Source organism: Panthera uncia, assembly GCF_023721935.1.
Source record: "Panthera uncia isolate 11264 chromosome A1 unlocalized genomic scaffold, Puncia_PCG_1.0 HiC_scaffold_17, whole genome shotgun sequence".
NCBI classification, from domain to species: Eukaryota; Metazoa; Chordata; class Mammalia; order Carnivora; family Felidae; genus Panthera; species Panthera uncia.
In genome coordinates this window covers 73,684,486-73,711,993 of record NW_026057577.1, presented here as the reverse complement: position 1 = coordinate 73,711,993, position 27,508 = coordinate 73,684,486, and the positions used below count along the sequence as shown (strand labels likewise).

General features: G+C 36.0%; 1 protein-coding gene across 1 annotated transcript in view; it reads right to left on the bottom strand.

Annotated features, from left to right (window-relative positions):
- Positions 1-3,128: 3,128 nt before the first annotated feature.
- ERAP2 (endoplasmic reticulum aminopeptidase 2) overlaps positions 3,129-27,508 on the bottom strand; it is a 40,393-nt gene continuing 16,013 nt past the window's right edge. The window contains 16 exon segments of the mRNA XM_049648896.1: positions 3,129-3,625; positions 4,525-4,601; positions 6,888-7,030; positions 7,775-7,878; positions 7,881-7,959; positions 10,498-10,682; positions 14,485-14,565; positions 14,568-14,671; positions 15,911-15,955; positions 15,958-15,989; positions 18,148-18,323; positions 19,302-19,367; positions 22,227-22,358; positions 22,691-22,822; positions 23,666-23,779; positions 26,593-26,747. Of these exon segments, the coding sequence (XP_049504853.1) occupies positions 3,482-3,625; positions 4,525-4,601; positions 6,888-7,030; positions 7,775-7,878; positions 7,881-7,959; positions 10,498-10,682; positions 14,485-14,565; positions 14,568-14,671; positions 15,911-15,955; positions 15,958-15,989; positions 18,148-18,323; positions 19,302-19,367; positions 22,227-22,358; positions 22,691-22,822; positions 23,666-23,779; positions 26,593-26,747 (1,769 nt within the window). The 3' untranslated portion in view covers positions 3,129-3,481.

Here is a 27,508-nt window from a genome sequence, read left to right as displayed (position 1 = left end):
AAGGAGCCTCTTATGTAAAAGTGTTAGGCATTTGCACATGGGAAAATAAATTATTATAGCTTCTGGGAATATGCTAGACCAGGTACCTTGACTGACCTTCTTACTAAGAATAATTAAAAATGTAGACTAAAATGTATTTTTTAATTGTTTGAATGTATGGATGACTTGGAAAGCCAGTGAGAAATAGTCATGGATCAAAAACTAATTGAAGGCAGGAACCCTGAGGGGTAAGCAGAAGGCTGAAGTCAGTATTCACCTCGAGGGCATCTGAAGCTTCAGTTTTTATGCCTTTGAGAGTGGAAAGGACAGATGGGAAAGCCTGAGCTTGCCCAAGATGGGAAACATAATAGGAAACAAAATTCAAGTATAGCATGTTTACAAAAGACCCATCTGAAATTAAATATAGAAAAATTCAAGGTAACAGGATACAGAAAGATGTATCAAGCAAGTAACAATCAAAGGAGACTAGTGGCATAGTTATGTAAATATCTGGCGAAGCTGTATTTTACTGGGAAAGTGTTACTAGATTAACACTTGGTACTGACAAGCAAAGGATACAGGGGTAAAAAGAAAGTGAATTAACATCCCCTTTCAGGAAGATAATCTGGCACTATCAAAGTATTAGATTACATAAAACATGCATGTGCTTCAACCCAGCCAACCTACTTCTTTCATAATATTTTTCACCATTTCTTCCTTATGATTTGGAAACATGACTTTGATGAGATCAAGATTTCAGGAAGCAGACAATATAACAGATAAATGATTTAAATCCTGTAAATACAAAAGTTGTAAACCATTACACACCGAAATAAAAGACAGTGGCACATGGTTAAATGGAAGAAAGAAGGCCAGTAATGAATCTAAGGATGTTGCGAAGTAAAAATGTGGCCATTTTATTTAAAAAAAAAATTTTTTTTAACGTTTATTGATTTTTGAGACAGAAAGAGACAGAGAATGAACAGGGGAGGGGCAGAGAGAGGGAGACACAGAATCTGAAACAGGCTCCAGGCTCCGAGCTGTCAGCACAGGGCCCAACACGGGGCTCGAACTCACGGACCGCGAGATCATGACCTGAGCGAAGTCGGACGAAGTCGGACGCTTAACCGACTGAGCCACCCAGGTGCCCGAAAATGTGGCCATTTTAAATGACCTTGTGTTTGGTAGACACAATGCTCAACTGGAAAACTAGCTTCCGTGTCTCTTTGGAGATCCTTCTTGTAGTTAGGATGGAATGAACTCCGTCCCCACTCAAACCAAAACAAAACAAAACAAAAACCTAGGAATGTCCTTCAGATAATCAGATCTCTGATTGCTTGCTTCTCTGGAACCTCAAATAGACCCAATGACACAGAAAGGAATGAATTGCAGAACTATATACGTGAGGTAGCACAAGAAATTCCTATCATGGTGGCAAGCTGGACTCTTGCGGGCTCAAGTCCCTCCTACACAAAGCCTAAAAGGAAGCAAGACATTGGTTCTGGGCGCCTATGATCTGGGAGATTTCTCATTCTGAGTGGGGTTCAGACACCACAAAATTCTCCCAAGGGTCTGCTGGCATTCAGCGAGGTATGGAGTTGTATATGCTCTCTCCATCATCTATTCATGATCTTGTCTATAGTTTTTTGTGTTTTTTTTTTTTTTTGCAACTTGTTTGTTCATTTGGGGTGAAAGGAAGTAAAACTAACTTTAGCCAAGTCTTAGTTTGTGTTGGGGGTTTGTCATCTACCATAAAGATTTTGAAATACCACACTAAGTACAATATACTTCTTGAAAAAAAAAAAACAACAACTCCTTATTTGTTAAAACATTATTGGCACAGTGATTCTCATGTTCATTCTCAACAAATAATAAAACTGGTAATTCTATTGCTACACCTACTTCTGTACTCAATTGTTAAGGACCTGAGAAGTTACACATGCATATAAATAAGGAACTACAAGGAAGAGAATAAAAACTTGGAAACCTATGGTAGATAACTTACTATACAAAGGAAAGGACTTTACTTTTATGGAAATAAATACGACAGCACAAATCTACCAAAACTCATGCACACTTGCTGCTTAATTTACATATTATTGGGGGGGAATAATATTCTTTACTTTTCAGTTTCTTTATTTAAAAGTACACATAATTCTAGAGTGACATCACATATTATACACATGGTAGGACCATGACTGAGTCAAATCTAGAGTCAAAGATGCTTCAAAGATTCCAAGAAATGATTTGAAAACAAACTTAACAAAATGTATATTGGGTCATGCCCATGGACCATCCCAACTGTATCCTGTCTCTGCCTGTGGAACCAGAGAAAGATCTTAAAGCTTCAAACTACCACTCCAAAATGGATAACACCCTCCCCACACAAGCCCAGCCTCAATAGTCCAGCTTCCCTTAATTGACCAAATTAGTCAATCATCTGTATACTGATTCAAATCTTTCCAGAATGTGTTTATATCTTCATATTGATTCATACGTGGGAACATTAATTTATTAAATGTACTACCTGTATTTAGAGTGTTATTTCTTTTTTCATTCCAAATACCTTATTAACACAATTAAAAGAAGGATCCAGAAAAGCACTTCAGAGATCAAGAGTTTCTCTTAAAATATGAAGAAACACTAAAACTGGGTTATACAATATGATGATTCATCGAAATATTTACATTAAACCATGAGTTAACCAGAAATATACACAGTACAGTCTAATTTTGCAATTTTCCAAAGATGTATTAACAATACATTAGTGTATGGGTTAAAGCAGTGAGGCATCATTTTTCTCTCCTGCACCTTTGTGACTGCAGATTTTATTGCCCGTGGAGATGACCTCAAAAGGCTGTCTCTGAGGTTCTTTAGGAGTGTGAGGTTCAAGTCAAGCAGCCCTCCCAGCTTCACTGATAAACGTTGACATCTAGTTTCTAATAATCTGAGATCTGATGACAAATTCTCTGTGTTCCTGATCCTTAAACTTCATAATTCGATTCTGATTTTCCATGAATAGTAAAAATCAAATGAACTATTCAGTCTGAGATGAAGGAAGAAGAAGGCAACGAGATGAAGAGATGCAGATGAAAAATTTTTAAAAAAGAATTGACTATGTTTCCTTGAAGATAAAACTGAGCAAACTCCAGTTTGCATAACAAGATTAGAAAAAGCATCAAAGAAGCAAAGAATGTCATGATTTAAGGCAATGTAGGTAGTCTGTGGTGTGGCTAATCTATTACAGCTATGTCTATACATCTATATCTCCATCTCCACATATCTCCATTATTCAGGAAGTTTACATTTAAATAGCCTACTGAACTGGCCTTCCCCTACCTCAACATCATACATCTGTCAGCTAGAAACAACAGCTGAGAGCAGGCATCTGTGCTGGTTGATTTGTTGAGGCTTCTTACTGTTTTAGACAAAATATCCAGGACTTTGACCTGAGCTTTGCTGACTTCATGCCCACATCTGATGTGCTCTTCCTATTGACCATTTAAATACTAACCAGTAGCCAAGTCCTCAGAGTGGGAAGATTCTTCTTCAGCCACTTGGTATTTTTGGATATGGCTTCCAGAATAATTTGAAAAGTACCTAGATATCGTCCTTGGGCCTTAAGAGATTCAAAGAACAGTTTCACCTGAAAAATAAGCAAGAAAAAAATCACTGGAATAGTTCATTAAAACTTGCTCTTGCAAAGGGGTTCGAAACAGCTTGCAAATTATACAAACACCAGAATAATTTCTCTGCCAACCTCTAAATGGTTGTTTTATTCCTCTCTTTTTGTGTATAATTGTTATTTCACTTTATCTTCAAATAGATAATGTAAGACAGGAATGATAAATCCTCATCTTACAAGTGAGCACACTGGATAAAAACTTTAAGTGATCAAACCAAGTCATAGAGTAAGTCATGAGCCAGGATTTAAATTCTGTAATTCTTAGTTTCTTTAAAGAATAAACAATTCAATATTTATTTTGGAAATATGTAAAACATTAGAATGATTTTAAAAAGAAGTAGAATTGCCACCAACAGTAGTTTTGTTACAATACCTTTAAGTATTCTTCCAAACTTCAACATAGTCCCTTCAGTGATGTTGTAATATGCAAGAAATAATATGAAAGGACTCATGTCTCATGGGTAATTTTTATTTTGAATGCTATAAACACCTGTATTTTAAGAAGTTCTAGACCTGTCCCCTCCAATTACTTGCTACATGACATTGGACAAACTACTTATTTTCTTTTAATAAAATGAGACTTTAAACCTTATTTATTTATTTTGAGAGAGAAAAAGAGCATGCATGCAAGTTGTGGAAGGGGAGAGAGAAAGGAAGAGAGAGAACCCCAAGCAAACTCTGTGCTGTCAGCACAGAGCCCAATGTGGGGCTTGAACCCACAAACCAAGTCCACAAACTATATCCACAAACTGTGAGATGTGACCTGAGCCGAAATCAAGAGTCCAACACTTAACTGACTGAGCCACCCAGGAGCCCCTGAACACTTATTTTTAAATTGTTAGCAATAGGGAATCACAAACCTCTTGTAACTCCTTGGAAGAGGAGTGAAATGTTGTTCCAGAGATGATCACTCTCATGGCAAATGAGCCTAGTCAAATTTGAAGACAAAAAGGAAACCCACAAATTTAATAGAAATACCAGCCTTGTGTTTATTATGTCATTTGTTTTTAAAATATGTAGCATTCATGGGGCACCTGGGTGATTCAGTCGGTTGGGCGTCCAACTTCAGCTCAGGTCATGGTCCCACAGTTTGTGAGTTTGAGCCCCATGTCAGGTTCTTCACTGACAGCACAGAGCCTGGAGTCTGCTATGGATCCTGTGTCTCCCTCTCTCTGCCTCTCCCCTGCTCGTGCTCTGTCTCTCTCTCTCAAGAACAAATAAACATTAAAAAAATTTTTAAACAGATATGTGGCACTGTATGATGTTTGTACATTATCATATACACTATTAATTATTATAAGAATAACTTATTTATCCAGTAAAATCCCAAAGTTATGAAATGTAACAAATTTGACCATAAGATAAAAATGTAGATAAAGCCTTTTTTAGGAACTGTGACTATCTTTGTCAGCAATGTTTATGTTTAAATTGATGTTTATGCTGAAAGCAGCATTGTCTATATTTTTTTATTATGTACTCCATTGGTAAAGAATTTTTTCTAAGAACTTCCCAATATACATATTTTTATTTATCAATTAGGTTGTAGGTTAAAAAGAAAATTTAATGGTGTTAGAACTAGTATATACAGTAATACGTTCTTCTTGCACTCTAATATACTACTTATTGTCTTACACACTTCCCCATCCCATTTTGGAAATCCACTGCATTTATACACTGTGTTTTGGGGGGCAATGTTATTTTGTAGAACTGTCATTTGCAGCCACAGACTCTATCCTTCACCCTGGTGTCTTATATAGAGAATTTATACCATATGTCAAAGGGATTCATGCTGAAAAGCAGAGCACAGATACATCCCAGAAATGAGTCCAAGTCTAGGCTGTGCACATGGTCAGGCAGGAGGATCTTTTCTAGTGACAAAGGAAATCTATGGCATTGCAGAAAAAGTCTGATCATTTCAAGAGGGAACTGACAGTCATACAAACACCCCAACCAATGATTGCTGCAGAGTTTTTAAGGAAACACACACACACACACACACACATTTTATATTATATATATAAATTATATATATGGAGTTTCTCTTTGGTCCCATGTGAATGTCAATCCCTTAAAGGCCTGGGAGAGGGGTGAAAATGCTCTTTTTGCTTACACAAAGCTTTATGGAGGACTCTGAATCCTTCATGGCTAACAAATAGGAGGGAAGAGGAACTGGGGAGGACTAGAATCAAAGACACAAACTGACATTAAGATGAACAGAACAAACTGCACAGCTCTTGGATTGAGGGTATTTTCCATACAGTTTGTAAGAGACATTTTGTATTTGAATGAGGAATGGCTGAGTGCCTTAGCAGGTGTTTTTGTGAGAGGAAGCAAAGCCATCCTGTACTTTCCAATGAAACTGAATCATTATTGGTTCATTCTGGGGGATATTTTAGGCCTAGGCGCATGCTGGAGTGAGCTCTGATTCTCTGAAAAGTTGAAACTCCAGAAAAGACTCAGAGCCAATGGAGTTTTGAAGGGGGGCTCCCCAAACACTTCCAGTCAGCCCCTCTAAGTTCTCCACTGTACCACTTCCCCAGGGGAACTGAGAGAGGGGATTAGCTCTCATCAAAATTCCTGAAATTTAGGGGCACCTGGGTGGCTCAGTCGGTTGAACGTCCGACTTCAGCTCAGGTCATGATCTCGCAGTTTGTGAGTTCAAGCCCCATGTCAGGCTCTATGCTGACATCTCGGAGCCTGGACCCTTCTTCAAATTCTGTGTCTCCCTCTCTCTCTGCCCCTCCCCCACTTGTGCTCTGTCTCTCTCTATCAAAAATAAATAAAATATAAGGCTGATGCCAATTTAAAAAAAATTCCTGAAATTTCCCCCTAGAACAAACTATATTAACAAACCAAGTCAAATGTGTTTAATGCACTATATATGGCTTCACTTCACTATATATGGGTTCTTCTGAGCTGGTGAGGAAGCTAGGAGGAGTGTGATACAGGGGCTGATGACTGGACTTAATTCAGCTCACATTTGCTCCCAGCTGAGTGCAAGAAATCTATTTCCCATTCACTTCTCATTCTTCTCCCTCACACCTCGACAGAATAATTTGGACTATAAAGTTTTCAAACTAACAGAGTTCATCAAACTATTTGGGAAGAAATAGGATCATTCACATTCATATGCACATCATTACACTTGGTTTCAGGCGACCGAAATATGTGGTTTCAGGCACATCTAGGTGGAAGAACACACGTTGGATATAAATGAATACCAACTTTTCAAGGAGATGGGTCCAAATTTCTCTTAAAAATTTCCAGGCTAATTGCTGTCCCTTTGGATTTCTGGAGATTGCATGAGGAAGAGGCACCAACTCCTGTGTCTTGATGACCTTTCCACCCATTCTTAGTTCAATTAATCTGAAGAAATAAAGAGCATTTGACTTCTCATAGTGTGTGTTATGTAATAGAGGCTAACTCGGGCTACCAATATCTTAAGAGAATAGAAGAAAGAAATGCATGATAAAATTATAATTTACCATAAACAGTAATAAATTCTTTACTGGCTAACATTTTTAATGTTCCAGTTGAACTTTTAATTTTTTTTTTTCTGGCAGTAATTTTATTTACCTATTATTTCAAATAACTTTAAATTAAAAAAATATTTTTAATGTTTATTTTTTAGAAAGAGAGAGAGACAGAGCATGAGTGGGCAAGGAGAACAAAGAGAGGAAGACACAGAATCCAAAGCAGGCTCTAGGCTCTGAGGCTCTGAGCTGAGAGCACAGACCCCGACCCTGGGCTCAACTCATGAACCATGAGATCATGACCTGAGCTGAAGTCAGACGCTTAACTCACTGAGCCACCCAGGCACCCCTCAAAGAACTTTGATTAGCATCTTGTACAACATCTTATATATAAGAATGTAATTTTGTGGTAATTTTTCTCCAAGGTTTTAAAAGTAAAACATGGGCATTTGTCTAGTATCAGTCACTTGATTAATAACTAGGGAATATCTGTTTTCACTATTTGCATTTTGTCAGTATATATTTTGGGGAGGTAAAGTCAAACCAAATCAAATCCTGATTCAATTGTTTTATGCCTTTGGAATTAGTGGCCAATATTTTAGTGACTTCATTGAATTTATATCAGTTTATTTTTAACAATTTAAATTAGTGCACTTATTTCATTAACTTTTCCTGATGTTTGCTGGTTGACAATGCACACAGAATTTTGGTTTTTTCAGCACCTGAAAGTGACAATCCATATTTTGCTCTAAAAGGTAATTCCATCCTATTGCCGTTTGAGCACCCACGGAATATACGATCTTTAAAACATCTGTTAGAATGCTGTAATAAGAAGAACAGAAGTGGAAAAAAAGTCCTATGAAACAAAAAACTCTTGTTTTCTTATTATAATTTTAAATTGCTATAACAGAATCACCCATGAGTTATTTTCAGTACCTAATGTGTTAAACCTTTTTTTCTGTCAAACTTTTATAAAATTATTTTATGTAACTTTACTTTCCAAATTATTTGTGTTTTTCTCTACTGATAATAAAATATTAGCAAGGAGAATAATCATAAAATTTTAACTTGCTCAGAGATGAAAATAGAAACTTTATGGAATCCATATATACAAGAGATGATTTCTGACATATAAAAGCAGTGGTTTATACAGAATTCTAGAACTGAGTAATCTGTATTAGTGCTATGTGATCTTTTTTAAAAAAACATGATTACTTGCCACTTTAATTCCCACATTAAGACTATTTTCTAACAAGACTATCTGAAAGTCATCTGATTCTCTAGATCTAGAAAATTGTAATTTAGCAAAATTGATTAGGTTCAGTCATTTTATAATTTGTAAAACTAATAAGATATAATAATTTTTTTCTGTCCACATAAAGAAGAAACCACAATTTTGAGGTTTTATTGCCCTATAGAATATTAAAGTAGTTTTGATTCTAATTTTGTCTATGGTTTTTAATTCCAAATATCATTAGATAAATAATAACTGATACTCATTTTGATAGCTCAGAAAAAACACAACAGAGAAGTAGGGATGGGGCAGGAAATTTGCATTTATCATACAGTGACCATATGGTAGAGATTGTACTAGTCTCTGTACATCATATTTAACTGTCAAAGCTACCTAGTGAGATTGTTATTATCCTGATTTTTAAAAAGTGGAAATAAAGCTTGGAAAGGTTAAGCAACTGGTGCAAGGTGACATAACTAGCCATTTTGAAGATGAGATTTAAACCCATGATCCTGATCTTGGGTTGTTTCCACTATATATGCTTAAGTATCCCAAGTACCAGTTGAATCACAAAACAAAGATTAGGCAATTAAATTATGATCTACATTGTTTTGATTTTGGTATATTTACTGTACAAATGTATGAAAATTGATAACAAATACATTGTAAGTTCCTTGAAGGTAGGACACATCATTGGTTTTTTTACTACTTTATCCTTGGTACCTACAAGCACTGCGGGTTCACAGGCAACATGCAAAGAATTTTTCAATACATGAATGAGTATTTTTCAATACATGAATGAAGTAATTAATCTATATAAGAAAATTCTTCATTATGGCTTAATACTAGCAGTCTTGATGTTTAGGAAAACAAAACCTATAATATTTAATTATGTATTATTGATTACAAGCATAAATAAGGTTTACCCACAATATTTTCCTAAGTATTGCATCGGAGTAAACATGTTGAGCTACCATATCTAACCCATAGGTGGGTTGCTGCAGGTAAGATCATCCCTCTTCTAACAAGTATAGAGATGGAATAATACCTCTTTATGTTATAGGACAGCAGGATGTTTACATTTTAGCCTCACTCATACAACCCATTCAAACATTAACAAAAAGAAGAGAAAACTAGAGCTAAAAGATCCTTTTCCTTAAACTGATTTTTGAGTTTAATCACAATGACCGGAAAAGCACTAAAAGAAGAAGACTGGAATTAATGTTTTCAAAAAGAAGAATTCAAGATAGGATTTCAAGAAGCTCACTGAGATTTAGTTATATGGAAAGAAATTATGATAGCCTACCAGCAATGTGGCACAGGAAAAATGGACACCATCACATTACACTCTGGTAAAATAATGAAATTTTTCTTCAGTTTTAAGGAATGAATTTTCCTTAATTCACATACAAATTTGATTTCTCAAAACATCCAACTCTAGAATGAGAGTTTTAACAATAACTATATAAAATCTTGTATTGAAAAGAAATCAAAGCCTACATTGAAAAGATTGTGGCATGTGTTAGTATCTGTGGGTTGCAAACTGCTAAACTGAATGGCAACATAATCCATATGATCACTGAGCACCTTTCTGATTATAATAACCACCGTAATCCATTTTGCCATTGTATATATACACACTTTTGATGGCCCAAATCATTAGTTTCCCATCAAAGATGAGATCTGAGGTCAAAAATCGGTCTGTGGTATTGATTAATGAAGAAGTAAATATGTATTTTTTAAAAGGTATCCTCCCTTTTTTTAAAAAAAAAGTTTTAACAAATGATCACTGGTGTTTTGACTGCATGTACATTTCACATTGCTTTTTATCTTGAAAAGACATTACTTTTGAAGCTTGGGCACCCCCCTGCTTCTACCCTCTGGCTATCTTTCTGTTACTATGCCACTGCATTTTAGCTCTCCCTCTCAAAGGACCTAAACCTCACTTCTCACAAAATCTATTGAGCACTTACTATATGGGAGCACGAGACACAGATATGTAATTCCCAGCATGGCTTTCTCCCTCTTGTCCTCACTGAAAGGTTTTAGATCTAATGTCTTGCTTGATCAAAGACTTTTACATCAAAGTGAAAGGAACAAAGAACAGGACAGATGTCTAGATTTACTTTAATTTTCCACTGAATTCCATCCACTGAGAGAAGAGTTCAGTTGCCTTCTGGATGCAGGAAGCATGGTTCAGGTAAGAGGCCTGTTTTAAGATGGTCAAGGCAAGCAACCTGTCCCAGACTGAGCCCTCCTTGCTCCAGCTTTGCATGTCAATCACCGGCTTAAAATATCAAAGAAGGTAATGCTGCAGAAAGCACAGGCTGATTTACAGAGAGGCTAAATTTAGTAATCACACAGCTCCTACCCACCAAACGGGGTCAACTCTAAACTGTCTGCATGAATCTTCCCCAAACACAGAACTATTTATCTTTGTACTTTCCTTCTCTCTTTCTGGGCCCCACCTACCATATTTAAACAGAGTTTCTCCTTTAAAAATATGATTTAATTTCCCATCTGAGGAGGGAATATCAATTGAAAAAAGATAAAATTACATTTAAGAGGAATATTTTGCTCACAATCCTGATAGGATCCTCTTGGGATGGTGATGACAAGGAACAAGAGATTTCCAGCCAGTTATATGCCTTCTCTGCATTTTCCTTTAATGAGAAGAACAAACAACAAAACTGCTATTGTGAATACCAAAACATTAGGGTCTCTGCCATAGAGGAAATAAACCAACATATAGTCATTTTTGCAAAGTGATTCTCTCTTGTGTTTCTGAGAGGATTGTGTCTGCACATGGTCTGTAAACTATTCATGCCAGCATCAGACTCCCAGATTAAGCATAATAGCTTGATATGGAAACAGATTCCAGAACGAAGAATGTCTCTGTTGAATTTTTCATTAACATAATGCCTTACCTCTTTGGGGTTTTTAAATTTTAATTCTTATCTAAAAAGAGGGAATTGAAACTAGAAAGAAGGGAAATGAAAAAGAACCAACTTTTGTTGTGACTTGACTCTTCTTGATCTCAATGATTTCCTGCTTTAAAACAGACTTATGGAAAAATTTCCAAAATTTTTGTCCGAAGACAGAGGGCTGGACCATATGAACTATGATCCTATGGTTTGCTATATTTTTAAAAACACAAATCTACCAAATGTCACTATTTCTTCCTACATGTGTAATATCATAATGTATGGTGCAGCTGATACCTTAGAGGATCAGCAACAGGGAAACTAGGTCTAATATTCCAGGGTCACAATTTAATAAAGAATACTGACACAAAAATTACTTCATATTAATCCTGTTGTTCCTGTTTGGTAAAGCATAATTTGTTTCTTACTAAAACAAACACCATTATTTACTTTTATACCTACCTACTTCTTAAAAAATTAACCTTAATATTCATTAAGAGGGCTTCTTTTCTTCTTATATAATTATTGTTTAATAAAAATCCAGCTCCTCACCACCAATCATTGCACAAAATGTTATCTGAATGTTTGTTCATCTTAAAAACTAAACACACATATAAGTGTATACTTTAACCCAACAGGAGAAATCTATATTTTGTTAGTATACAGTTATATACTTATTAATATACAGTTTTAGTTAAGTGATACTTTTGTGAAATAAAACCAAATTCCCGAGGAAACAATTTGGGTCTTCTTTTTATCGTGTGGGACTAAAAGAAAAAAATAGTTTTTCTGTAAGGAAATTAAAGTTGTCATTTTAATCCCAGTCAACTCAGATGAGATCCAAGTGTTAAATTATATTTAGTAAGTGTAAAAAAACAATTAAAACAAATATCCATTCTTTGGTCAAATTCTGTCTTCAAACTAAATATGATCATTGATTACTTCTTTTAACTCTTAAATAGGTATTTGATAAAGCAGACAAGAACAAGATAAATATTACTGAGGGAAGGCAGTAAATAAAAATATTTTTTGCAAGTAAAAATATTATGAGAGTTTTAAATCGCTTCCATATTGAATTAATTTTATTATAAAATTAATATAAGAAAATTATGAGACAGTTGTAAGTTAGAGAGGAGAGGAACAAGACTCATAGTTTCACTACCCTACACATTCACTAATAGCACTTTGGAATATTTCCTCCCCCCCCCCCCCCCCCTTTTTAGCTACTACTTTTTCTATGTAGTTGCAAACATAATAATACATAAATTTACATTCTGCTGTTTTCCACCTTTGCATTATTTGCAATGCATTTCTGTGTTCTCACTTCTTCTTATTCAACAAATGATCTTTGAAACAATTTACATTAGATAATACTAATATTGCTAACATTAACAGTTACTCAGCAGGTACTGCGTTTTGTGCTTTATTGGTGTTATTTTATGCAATCCTTAAAGCAACACTTTCTATTAGATATTATTACTTAAAATTGGAATTTTAAAATACTAGAGAAGTTTTAAAAACTAAAAAACGTAGTCTTAAAAAGTTTAGATAATTTGCCTAAGGTCAAACAATAATTAAAGAGGTAGTACTTGAACCCATCCATTTTAACCCAAAATTTGTACTCTTAATTAACTTCATTAATCTGTCACCCAAATCTTATTATTGTTTTTCCACTGATTGTTTTCCACTGATAACTGTAGGGTTCCTTTTGCTAAATTTAGACAACGCATACATGTATAGGCTAGAAACAGCAAAGAAGACTTGGCAATTACTTGAAAAATTGGCTTTCATTGACTAAACTATCGATATTCTTCAGTCTTCCTATTCTTAAATTTTTAATCTACTCTGCCATCTAGTCAGAGTTTCTCCTTTGAGCAGATAAACCTCCTTCAGTGAATCATAGCCTACTTCTCATCTAGTCTACCCTGTATCTGCTTAGATGTGGAATGCTGTTTTTCCCAATCCTGGCCTCCAATGCGCCCTGCTACCACTATGTTCCTAAAACCTGTGGGGTTGAGGATTAAGCTCTCAATCTCTCTGTTTCTCCTAACTAGAAATTCTGCTGTATGGAGAAGCTTCTCCTGAGAGGTATCCTGCTGGTTACTCTCACTCACTTTGACCTAAATAAACATCTGAAAGGAAATAATATGTCACACTGAATAAACTGAGTATAGTAATTCTCAGAACAGGAAAAGCTTACAATGCACAATACTCCAAATTTTTTCCCCATTGGTGGTTTTATGACCTGGTTTATTCTATGTATTATTCTGCTGATGATAAATGGGAAAAGAAAGAAAATACTTTGTCTTTCCAGGAAAGTCTGAAGAGGAATAAACACAAGTAGCCAATTCCTCCTTCACTTCCCTTTCAATTTCATATTGATTTCTTCAATGTGCGAAGTGATGAATGGATTTGTACTAGATTTAACTTTTAAAATCATAAAAGTAAAGACTATATTATACTTTTTGTTCAACAGATTACATAGGTATTTTGTGAAACAGCAAGCTACTCACATAAACAAATTTTAAATCTAGAGTCAAAAGCTTAAATGCTTAGAGGGTCCACCCTAAGTGAGTGAAGCAGGCCACTTGTGTACAGTTTGGGACCTTGGTGCATGGGACAGTGAAGGCCTGGCTTCAGGAAGGATGTGTCCACTGCACCTTCCTCTTTGTAGGAATGAAGGTCCACAGTTACCAAATCTTTTCACTTATAAAAGAGACTTCAGAAGTCAGGATTTGTATGTAAATTTCCCCACATTTTAAAATGTTGGATTAGGGGCGTCTGGGTGGGTCAGTTGGTTAAGCGTCAGATTTTAGCTCAGGTTATGATCTCACAGCTCATGAGTTCAAGCCCTGCATCAGGCTCTGTGCTGACAGCTCAGAGCCTGGAGCCCACTTCAGATTCTGTGTCTCTGTCTCTCTCTGCCTCTCTCTCTGTCTCTCTCAAAAACAAACATTAAAAAAAATTAAAAATAAATAAATAAATAAATAAATAAAATGTTGTGTTATATTTTTAAACACTGTATGGGTCAAAACACCTTATCAGTAGGTAGGCTTTGGCCAAGTATTTGACCTTCAGATCTATCTCATATGAATGACCAACACTGAATATTTGATTTTGAAATCTAGCATATTTGATTATGAATCAGTTACTTGCTATGAAATCATATGAAATTTTGCTGAAATTTACCAGCTGAAATGCATCATGAATCAGACCTACTCTGTCCTTAGGTTTGCGAAGCATGTGGTTCTGATGCAGGTTAGAGTTGGTTCCATGAGTTGGTCCCATCCATGCCCCTCATAGTGAACAATGTAGTAGCCATTTGAGTCCACACTGAATTTCACCTAACTGGTAGTTTCAGATAAATCCAGAGTATCTAGGAGGAGGAAATTGGCATTAGCCATTTTATTAACAACATACGTACCAGGAACATCTCCAAAATTGTTAGTTCTCATGCTATTACTAATTAATCAGTGGGAAGACAAAGTTTTGGAAAAGTCATGGTGATGTTCATTTTCATAGTCTACTGGACGGTTTTGTGTGTGTGTGAATTATAGTCTTATTAAATTAACAAATAAGTTCATTCATAGGAAAAGGACTGCTAAATTTGTTCTCAAAAGCAGTCTATGCAGGTCTAAGAGGCCCAGTTAACTATATGATAAACGTGATTGGAATTTGACTTGATTTATTTGTGGCCTTGTCTCAGAGTTTAGTTATCGGTCATTGAAATATGTATATGTAAGTAGGTGATCCATTTGTCCAGTCCTTATTTTGGGTGAAATAAGGATTCCAGGTTGAACATGACATAATGATGGAAACCCTCTCACATTTCAGTAAGGTGTTCAAAAGAGAAATTAAAATTATGTTATGGGGCACCTGCATGGCCCAGTTAGTTGAGCACCTAACTCTTGATTTCAGCTCAGGTCACGATTTTGCGGTTAGTGGGTTCAAGCCCCACATCAGGGTCTGTGTTGACAGTGCAGAGCCTGCTTGGGATTCTTTCTCACTCTCTCTGCCCTCCCCAACTTGCATGAGCATGTATACTCTCTCTTTCTCAAAATAAATAAACTTAAAAATTTTTTATTATGTATTTTTAATATGACAGACATTATACTACATGTGAAATAACATTATCATATTCTCTCAATAGTTTTGTGGGACCTGGTCCTCATTCAAAATAAGATGAGAAAATTGAAGCTCAGAACAAGTAAAGAAATTTTTTGAAGGTCACACATCTAATACGTGATGGAGTGAGGATTTGAATCCAGGGCCAATTTGTTCTAAAGTGCATGCTTTGTTTTCATACATATTTTTGTGTTGTGGCATAAGAGCTTAATTAGTAGCTACTAAGAGATATAAGATAGAAAGCCATTATTTCTTGATATAAATACCAACTTATCTCTAAATGCTAAAAGTATAAGAAGAATTCCCACTGAATAGAAAATTCAAACTTTCTAGCTAAAGACTTCTTTTAGCAACTTATATGGATAAATGAAAATTTCTCCAAACATATATGTTTTATTATTAGATTTACTTACAGTATCTTTCCTCCAAATAGCTGAGAACATGTTTAATTTCAGAACGGAAACACCTATTTGGCTAATTAGTTCATTACCTGTCCTTGATTTTAGAATGTGTCCATGAATCGCATTAGAGGAATTGTGGAGTAGGTCAATGGAATATGTCAAAGATACCTAGAAAATAAAGACTGCTACAGACTAAATGAATGGCCATTTTAATTTTCACATTGTCAGACTCAGATTGGCTGTAAAAGTCACCTAATGGCCCATCTTTCACACTATCAGTGGCCTTATACATTTTATAGGCTAAGACTTGTGGATCCTTGGGTATGTAAAAATTCTTCCATATGATTATAAAGGTGCAGCAATATACACCTAGTTGAGCTCTGTCACATTTACTTGTGCTATTTGCTATCCAAATCTCATATCATAAGTTCTGTTGACTGCTTACTTCTAAGGAAGAGAAAAAAAATCCAATCTTCCTTCACATTTCCAAAAACTCTGACAGCCTGTTATTAATTCAAATAACTGAAGAAAAGCTTCAGGAAAAGCCTAAGAGATAAAGATCTGACTTTGTATGATTTCCATATCCTTTTGTTCAACAGAGCTACCCACACCCAACTCCTCCACTGCCAAGTGACTGTTCGTGGTCAGCAATGCCACAATCTAGGACCTGCTGATTAGCCAGGTCCGAAGGACAGAAAAACAGAATGGATTAGAAGAAAAAGCCTTAGTTACTTTTCAATGGTCCCACTATGGCAAATAACAGAAATCAGCTATTTTTTTCTGGCTCTCTAGCAGGTTTTAAAATTCATTTCCTCTATCACATCAGGCCATATTAGTTAGCTATAGTATTCTTGCACATGTAAAATCTTGTGCTTGGAAATATTGACAGGTATAAAACAAGAAGAATAATTGAAGACGTGCCTATTAATCTTCAGAAAAATATAAAACAATGAAACAAATGACATACACAGACTTTATCTAGTAAAGGATCAGAAGGGATAATCTACCTGCTAACCCACAAAGTACCAATAATTAACAAAGCAATAAAAAAATTTACACAAAAAAGTAAAAGTAGACACACAGATATTGCCAAGCCTTAATAGAATGATCTGGATTGATCTTGGCTCCAGAAGGAAAGGGAGTTTTTTTCAGATAAAACTATCTGGGAGTGAAAAAGAGGAGAGTAGCATTTCATGAGTTTGGATAGGCATGAATTGGAGGGTAATAATTTTATAAGTAATCTGAATACTGCCTCAAATGGAGGAAAAATACAGATCATTGTTGTAGATATTTGTTATTCTGGGCCACCCTCATTATTGAAGTCTCTTGTGACATTTTGATAAGTTACAGGAGTGTGAATCCTGCTTTCCCAATAATGAATCAAACATTAAATTTCGCAGGCTATGTTGTCAAGCTAGAAATTGTTTAAGCTCTCTGAGGTTCAGACTTCAGAAGGACATATAGAAAAATGAAATGATGTGTACATAGAGAAGTGACATAAAAGTTGCTGTTGAATTGGAAACAGGCAACAGACAAAACAAAAGGAAAAACATTATATTCTATGTGTTAAACACCTTGAATTTGCTTCTGATTCTGAGAAAAATTCTAGAATTGTTATTAGACAAATACATCCTTAGAAAGAAGAACAATCGTAAGACCCAGTACAGAGCCACTTATATTATTTCATTTAAAATTAACCTCATTCATCTTAAGGATAGAACTAATAGATCAGAGAAATGTGGCCAGTGTTGTATTTCTTGATTTTAGTAAAGCCTTTACCAAGGTTTCTCAAGATTGGCTGGTGAGCAAGATGATAGTATGGTTAATTGAATTTACTTTCATTATTACTGAGAACATCATGTTTTAAGACATCCTGTTTATAGTCAATTACCAAAAAACAAAAGGCCACAGGAGGTTTAATTCACAAGATTCACAGGAATCTAATTCATTGCATAGGGAAGATATTTTCTCTTCTGAGGAGATGTATAGCTGTCCTCACACTTCCTAGGTTTGGGCTAGTCACCAAATGATTAGGCCCCAGAAATCTAGTACTGAAAGAGTAAGACATATTATAACAAATATAACTGACCACCGTCTGCATCAGAACTGAGTGGCTGCTGCAGAATTACTAGGAACACAGCTGTACAACAACACAGACTGGGTCACACCCCAAGCTCTTTAAATCTGTTATCAAGGTTAGTCCAGGCCTCTGATTCTGGGGTAGAAATAGCATCCACAAAGTTGCCACAGAAACTGAAAGAAAGCTAATGAAACAAGGAGCAAACTGAGAGGAGGTGAACTAGACCACTAGAAGAAAAGCAGACACCTTTCCTGTAGGGCCCTCCATTCTGGGTCATCTTTGAAAACCCTGCTCAGAAAACCTATCTATTGGAGCCTGAGTGAACGTCCTTTTTGTCCAGTCACAATGAGGGGAATTCCTCTCTGCAGAGTCCACGTAGTCATCATCTCCTTGACCTCCACATCTTCCCCCAGAAAGGCAAGCTGAAATGACAAGTGACTTTGGTAATGGAGGAGAGAAACCAAAGAGATCAGAAATGCAGATTTCCTTGGCTGCCAGAAACAAGGCTTATGGAGGAGGAGGGGAGACCTCAGGCTGCAGTCTCAGGGCGGGAACTGGATCAGGGCTGCCTACCCCAGGCCTGCTCTCTGCAAGTGAACTGAAGGAGATAGATATGTGGGAGAAGGTTGACATCTGGTAGCAAAGTCCCACAGGAACTTGAGACTGGAGCCTCTCTCCTGCTCCATTTCAACCTCCCACCCTGAAAAAAAAGACAATAACAGAAAAAAAAACCCACCTCTCCATTTTAATAACGGTACAATGGGGATGTTTAGGAAAGAAATGTCTATCTTTAGGGGAGCTTTAAATATTCCAAAAGAACAATACTACAAAAATAGATATCTATTGAATGGAGAACAAAACCTCCAGTTTCCTAGCTTCTCATAAGGATTTCTGATCCCTGGATTATGCTGAATCCTCCTTTAAAAACTACAATTTATGGGATTACCATGACTCATTTAAAAAAGAGTTCTCCTTTTTTTTTCATGGTTACTTTTCTTTCTGCTCTACTACAGTGTTCCAATAACTTTCCAGAAGTAAACAAAAAGAGCCTCAAGAAAACCGCTGACTATATTTCCAAACCTAACATATTTGGTTTGGCATTTTTCTGAGCCTAGAGGATGCCAATGTGGCACTAACCACGCAGAGGAATTCTGAGCTGAGATATTTTTAGCTAGCAGTGGGGTTGTGGGAAAGCTGAATTATAACAACAAAAATAGAGTAGTAATAGCATCATCCCCCTAAATGGCCTGAACATTATTTTTTCAGTCAGCTTTGTTTCAAGGAAAATTGTGGAGTCTCTCTTCCTTTCCAGTTATTTAAAGGGACAGTTGGGCTACTCCACACACTCACTTCGGGTCACGTGATGCAGGTCTCTTCTCTGTAAGCTTCTATATACTTACTGTGCAGCTTGTCATCTTGGAACCAGAATAACAAAATCCACCAGATGTAAAATTACCTAAACAACTCTATAAAACAAGAATGAAAGAGCATGGTCATGTGGGTACTGATAGTCCCAAGTAACAAAAGTTACTTACATACATAAAACAAAAAGAGTAATTCTTGCAGATTTCCTATGGTCACTGTGAAGATGCTTTTTTAAAAAATTTTCATGAATTGCTATGTTCCTTACCATGTCTATCTAGGCCAATGAAATATATATAAAACTTTATGTTTATGTATACATAAAGTTATATGTAAACTTTATGTTTATGTATACATATACATAAGCTTTAAATATATCTATGTATTTTAAGTTTTCTAAAGAAGTACACTGTAGGAGTGCCTGGGAGGCTCAGTCAGTTGAGCTTCTTTTCCCCCTCGGGAGGTCCTACTTAATTCTTTTATTGTGCATGCTACTCATGCCCCTATTTAGCATTTCGGCAACTGAGTCTAGTATTAACCTTCTCCTATCATATCACAAATTCCTTGACTGAGGAGGGGGAATGCCTTTGTTTACCTGAGCATTCCCAATGACTACCACAGTAGCATATAGAGAATGCATATTAATTTTGAATTCCAAATTAAAATGAGACCCAAGGAAATCAACAACTTGTCAATCAACCTTTAAATAACCAGGAGTTAGTGCTTAAAAGGAACTATAAATGGAAAAATCATACACACACACACACACACACACAGTGAGGCTATCAAATGCCATTAAAAAAGTTTATGAAAAATAACAACAAAGGATGCCTCTAACTCCCAAGTTGCTATGACATGTATTAGAATTGATGTTATGTGACACAAAGCTAAGTAAGATATTTTCAGGAATTTTTCAGTTTCATACCACAGTTTCATTTGGCATGAGGAAGTGGTCAACTAGAACTGAGGACATTTAGGGGAAGGTTAAAAGCGAGACATTCCTGATAACTGGGAAGGAGCTGTGTTGTAATTGAGAGGATGAATACTGGACTTAGAGTGGGAAGACAGATGTTAAATACTGACTCCATCATTGCTTGGTGTATATGTGACCTGGCACCAATTTCTCCCTTGGTATTACTTTTCCAACCTGTAAAAATGGGATAAGAAAGCCTACCTTACCTTCTTGAGATGGCTGATAAGCATGATACGACAAAAATTAACATAGAAATATTCACAGTTGGCCTAAAAGAATCCTGAAATTGTTGGCCAAATTTCTCCTTTAATCTCCCTCCTGCCCTCCTACACCCTTATGCACCCAAAGAGAGATTGTTTGTTGTTGAAAAAAGACAAGGTTTATGTCTACACACACACACACACACACACACACACACACACACTGCAAAGGAAAAGAAGGAGGAAAAAGATGGGAGAGAAAAGCAATGTGTGGCTGGTTGAGAAGTTTAGGAGGAACTGTGGAGAGAACATCTAGATTATCAGCAGGAGGTGGTGTAAATGGATAAAGAGCATTGTTACAGGTACTAGTAAGGACTGTGTATTTTGGTCCCTTTTATAATTTTCAAGAAATGTGAGTAAAAGCTTTGAGCTACTTTGAAAAAATGTTTAATGACTTGACTTTGTTCCTTTGACCACACACATAAATCATTAGACCATGAGGGTCCAGACTTTATAAGGGCAAAAAAAATATTAAGTGAGATTATGTATTTGAAATATCTCTTTAAACTGTTAAGTGCTATGCAAATACTTAACAGTATTATTACTGTCCCCAGGACATAAGTGTTTATAAGGAAGAGAGGACCTCTTCTGTCTACAATGGCTTAGAGTTTTTCGACCTGTATCCATGAGCTCTGCCAGTACAATACTTCTATTAAAGATTATTTTACTTACAGTTGAACATTTAAGAATACTTTAATAATTATTAGAATCATCTGAGTTGACTGCATGTTTTATTTTTTGTCTTGCCTATTATATTACATGAATCTCAATGACAGACACCAAGATTTCTTGAATCAATGATCAACTTTTTATTAATCACTAGTGCATGGCATTAAAAAATAGATACAATTCTTGCTCTTAAGCAATTATTATTATTATTATCATTGTTATATTTAAGCCATTATAAACTAATAAAAGAGAATGTCACTTTACGGAACAGATTCATAAATGTACTTCTAGGTATTTAGGAGAAAGGCAAAGCAATGAGGGCTGGAGTAGTCTATAAGGAGGAGGTAAAATCTCAGCTAGAACTCAAAAGATGGATGGCATTTGAATTCTTGGAAAGAAGAAAGTGCAGTTCAGGTAGCAAGGGCACTAGAAACGAAGACATGATAACATAGGGATTAAGCAGGATTTCTTCTTATGAGGGAGAAAATGTGTCTCGCTCAATGGAGAATGCATACTGGACAATAAAGTCGAGCAAGCAGAGTTCAACCTTAAAACTTGGGCAGAGAAGATTAGGTATTTATGGTAGGAATTAAAAAGTCAGAGGTGCCTGGGTGACTCAGTCAGTTGAGCATTCAACTCTTAGCTTCGGCTCAGGTCATGATCTCACAGTTGTGAGATCAATCCCTGAGTCAGGATCTGCACTGACAGCGCGGATTCTCTCTCTCCCTTTCTCTCTGCCCCTCCCTGACTCATTCTCTCTCTCTTTCTCTCTCAAAATAAATAATAAAAAATGGAATTACAAAGTCATTAAAGAATTTTCATAGAAGGGAACCACAGAGAAGGAGGCCAAATACCAAATACTGTGACTAACCCAGTGTGACACCCTAGTTTAGTGTGGTGCCAGAGGAACAAGGAAGGTGCTGCTTTCTATTGACCTAGACAATGTGGAAAGTGGAATAAATATTGGTTGACTGACAATGTAACTATTTATAAACGTTCATAATTAGCCTGTTACATTTTAGGCTTAACAACAGTCTGCTGTTACTCAGTATATGACTTACATTTGACAAACTGCTCCACAAATCATCATTTTTGGCATTTCCATAACTGAACTTCTTTAAGTAGTGAATAATTCCTTCCTGGAATTTCTCCTTACTCAGGAGATCCTTGAGAATATTTGAAATACAAGCTCCCTGAAAGAAAGAAAGAAAGAAAGAAAGAAAAGAAAGAAAGGAAGGAAAGGAAGGAAAGAAGGAAGGAAGGAAAGAAGGGAGGGAGGGAGGGAGGGAGGAAGGAAGGGAGGAAAACAAAACAAGAAGATAAAGAAAAAAAGTAGTATGATGTATTTTTAAAGAAAGCTTAAATTTTATGGAACATGTGTAATGTCTGAAAAATGAACATCAAATAAAAGAAAAGTGTAACTAGTGGCAGTAACCTGGAAGCAGTAACTTCAACTGCTGGTTTCATGACTCTCATTATATTTCTCCTAAAAGCAGAGCTTCCACTTGCCCACAGCAATTACTACCTTCTCATAGGAAACTGCATTAAACATTTCCTGTATTTAAATAGGAGTTTCTGCCTGATTGGAGATAGGAAAGGATGAATTTCATGAATCTTGTTCAATCACTCCAAAACAAACATCCAAAAAAGCATCATCCTAAATAGGGAAGAAAATTTTGTCACTTTCAATTTGAAACTTTCAAAGCAACAGAAAACACAATAGGCTTAGTACGATATTCTTAGAAGTATTCAATCAATATTCCTTACGATTGATTTTAAGTTTCTTTCCCCTTACATATCCCCCTTTTACCGGTTCTCTACTTCATAAAAGTGTAAATATAACACTCCTTCAGACATTATTTGAATGTTTACCATGTACCAAACCTTTGGATACAAAAATAAAATGGTTCCTATTTAGTGAAACACTTGCTATATGTCAGGACCTTACATTCATCATTTGTGATCCTTTCAACACCCTGCAAAGTAGATGCATTACGTGTGTTTTACAAGTGAGAATATATGAATATTTGGGATTTCACCAAGGATTCAAAACATAGCAGATAAGAAGATACTCTGAATCCATATTTGTCTATACTATACTGGGCCAAATGCCTATCCCAAAGAGCTAATTAACCATCACAAACCAACTTGATATGTAGTGTTTACACTTCTTATGCCTAAGGAAAAAGACATGTCTGAAAACAATCTTTTCTTAAATTTTGGGGAAGTGAATAGGCCTTTTGAAAATTCTGGAGGAGTGTGCCCAAATTATGCTTAATTTTCAGGTTATATGCCAAGAACTCTGTACAGACTCTGTAGCCATGGGCACTCTCTTGTCCTATATCATTGGATATGGACAGTGATATTCTTTCCTCTTACCCCACATACTCAGCTGTATATTTGTGCTATTTCAGTTTTCTGTCCATAGATTTTTGGGTGAGGGATTTATGTTATGGGCTGAACTGTATGTAAGGTATGACATACAAAATTGTAAACTTACAAATTATAGCTTTGGATATGTAGCATTAAGTGAGATGAGTTCCATGTATGTTGCAAAACCTTCATTGAACCAAATATCATTCCATCATTTCATTGTAACCAGGTTGCCAAACCACTAGGAGGCAAAGACTCAATGTTATTAGAAATTAAACAAATATAAATATTACTAACTGTAGCAAAAAATGCAATGTGTGGTAACTTACTTCTTTCAGTAGTTAAGTCCTTTCCTCTCTGTTACTCTTTTCACTCTGTACAGCTTCCTTGTACTGATTTCTGTGCCTTCTCTTCTCACCAACACATTTTTGCTTCTTGCTTCACTTTTTTTTGTGTCCTTATTGCCACCAACTCTCCAGCTTCCATTTTATCCTCCCAACATTTCCTGTCTATTAGATTTAATATTAAGGAAGAAAATAAAACATTTTGTGGGGTAGTTTTTATTTCTTACACACTTATTACAATCTCACCTCATCCTTGATTTATGGGCTTTGGGGAAATATAAGCCAAAATATCTTTGGCAAAGTCACCTCATTACATTAAGTAGCAGGTACTTAAGAATCATAAGATTTTGTTTAGGACTCTCAGATTGTTACACAGTATTACTGATGAGGACATTTAGTTGTTAACTTTTGCTCTGACTTCCCTCCAGGGATTAACTTGGACACTAAAGTGAATAAAGTTCTGAGATTTTAAATATATATAAATAAAATTAAAAGGATGCCATAAAGAAATCTAAATAGAAATTTACCCTTGACCTATATTTGATCTGTAACACCAGTTTTAAGTGTTACTACTTTTTCATGTACTTTTATATTTTATTTAGCCTATATGCATAATACTGTCCATGTAGTTTATCTGTTTTAGAATTGCAATCTCCAGAAGGATAGGAAATTAAACAAAAGGATTCCAAGATTCAGAAGAGCCTTCTTAAAATTATAGAACAGAATGTAGCTTCTAGAAACTGTTTAAGTTCTATTTCTTTTCTAATAACTCTCAGATCATTTTACAAGTGGGCACTGATCTTCCTGAAGTCATCTGTGAGAATGGATGGAGGTGTTTTCTTAATTTGAGAATTGATGAGTAAGAGAAATACAAGTTGAGCTGATTATGGTAACTTTACCAGTTAATAAGAGTGGTTTATTCATTCACTCATTCAATAAATATCTTTAGAGAACCTACTACATTATTTGGCAACATGCCATATGTTAGAAATATAAAGATGTATATAATATATCTTCTGCCTCAATACAAATGATGGAGGTCAATGGTTAGACAGATAAATGCAATCAAGCATTATGGCGCTATGATCAGTGTCTGTACAAGGGATAGAGAAGATTCCAGGAGTTAAAACTCAGTTCTGCTGGGAGAGTGTGTAAGTTAGTTAGGAAATGACTCATTTCCTGAGTCTTGCAAGGGGTCTTCAGGTATGTTGCAAGTAATGTGTACTCTAGGCAGATCAAGTAGCAGAAGAAAAAGCATAAAGGATCAACACAACCTAGCATGTTTAGGAAACGGCAGGTAGTCTGGGATGGCTAACACTTAGGGTATTGACAAGAGATGAGGCTGGAAAGGTGGAGAAGGGCTTCATCTTGGGGGCTTTATATGCCATGCTATGGACCCCTGACTCACTCAGTTGGCATTGGGAGTCTTTGTCAGAGTAAATGATCATATGGAGATCAACTGGGATACAAAATAGTCAAGACAAAAATTCCAATGCTGTCTGGTGCTTCAGCCCTAGAATCTGTGTCTCCATGAAACAGAAGTTATTAAAGGAAGGCCTAGGGGAGCCTCAGAGATAGAGTTCTCCAACCACTCCTCTATGAACATTCAGTAGAAAAATTAGAAATCCCCAGATTCAGTCAAGTGCTTTAGAGCTACCAGTGATTACTGATCAAAACCCCTAAGATGGGCCAGTGGGGAAATTCTAAACCAGAATAAGCCGCACATATGTTCTTAAAGTACAATGCTGAGCACGGCTCCTATGTAATTGGATTTTTAGTTTACTGTTTAAATAAAATCCAACTTATCATTATAATAATGATAAAGGATAAAGTTAAAAATTAATAAGATATTACTAGCTTCTATAATAAAATGATATTTGTCTACTTGGTGAGAGAGAATTTGGGGGCCCTTAATAATTCACTGTGCTACTAGGGACTTTCAGAAATGAATAGAGTAGAAATAGTCTCTGATATCTATATAGCTAGTTTTATAGTTTCATATTTGTATCTCATACAGTGTTGATAGATGGGCCTTGGAAATCTTAGCCTGCAAGAAATTGTAGCAGTAGCAGAGATCACTGTTGTCATCATTAATAACTAACACTGACTGATGGTCTGCTATATGGCAGGTACAGACACTTACCTGTAATTCTTAACAACAGTTCCAAGAAGCAGGAACTACTATTAATTTAATTTTATAGATGAAGACACTGAAATTTAGAGAGTTAAGTAATGTCTAGGGTAGTGTCTAGGGTCAGCACCCTATGAGTACTTGGATGTGAAGTACTTCTTTGTGGCCATACAATGACATGTTCAAACTGAGGGGGTTTGATTTTGCCCTAGATTGGAATGCCATGGTACTAAGGAGAAATATTTTTAATAGAAATTTCTATTTGTAGAGTTTCTAATTCTGTACCCCATATATCGGCTTAGTCCCTACCTTCTTTAGTAAAAGATATTTGAAGGCTTTGTCATGAAGAGTTTTAGAGGACACAGTGGCCACTTCTCCTGTGACAACACTCCTTTGTGAGTCTCACAGTCTAGAGATTGAGAACTCTGCTACTTGACATATATGTTTGGTTTGAAAGTCTTCAAGGTCCCCTCTAAAGGTAAAATGATATAATTTTATGTTGTTTCAGGAAGACAGCTGGTGTCTGAAACAATGCTTTTTTTGGCCTGATAGTAAAAGAAAGTCATGAGTGGCAGGTACCTGGTGTGCTAGTTCATGGGCTATGACTTTGGTGACCCACAGTCTATCAGAAGCAGAAGAGGTCTTGGGATCAAAGAGCAGTGATGTTTTTTGATATGTGATGAGGCCCCAATTTTCCATGGCTCCAGATTCAAAGTCAGGAATGGCAACTAGATCTAAGAAATAAGAACAACCATATTTGATCATTATGGCTTCTGCACCAGAAATGGAATTTGCTTCCTCCTCAAATACATTGTGATCCTTTCATGTATAAGCAGACTTTCTGAAAACTTTAAGACCATCATAACATTGACATGGTATCTTGTAGTTGCACTGAAAATAATCAGTACCCATTATTAAGCAGCATTAATTGTATCAATATGGTTTTGGTTGTAGCTGAAGTAACCTATTGACATGTGCTAAATTCTGAAAATACCTTGGGTGCATTACTGCTAAGAAAATGATTTATTTAAATTTTTTTTTTAACGTTTATTTATTTTTGAGACAGAGAGAGACAGAGCATGAACGGGGGAGGGGCAGAGAGAGAGGGAGACACAGAATCGGAAGCAGGCTCCAGGCTCTGAGCCATCAGCCCAGAGCCTGACGCGGGGCTCGAACTCACGGACAGCGAGATCGTGACCTGAGCCGAAGTCGGCGGCTCAACAGACTGAGCCACCCAAGCGCCCCGAAAATGATTTATTTAAAAACATTCATATTGTATTTTATATTAAGACTAGTCAAAAACTTTGAAAGGTATCAAATAATTTCCAGTATGTTTGAGATTCATCAAGACATATAATGAACTCATTTCTATAAAAGAGATATAGGATTGTAATTTCAGGAAAATGTGTTTTAAAAGCAATCTCTATGGTCAGTATTTTAATTAGTATTTCAAGAACATATAGCCTCTATTAAGAGCAAATATCTTTCCAAGGCA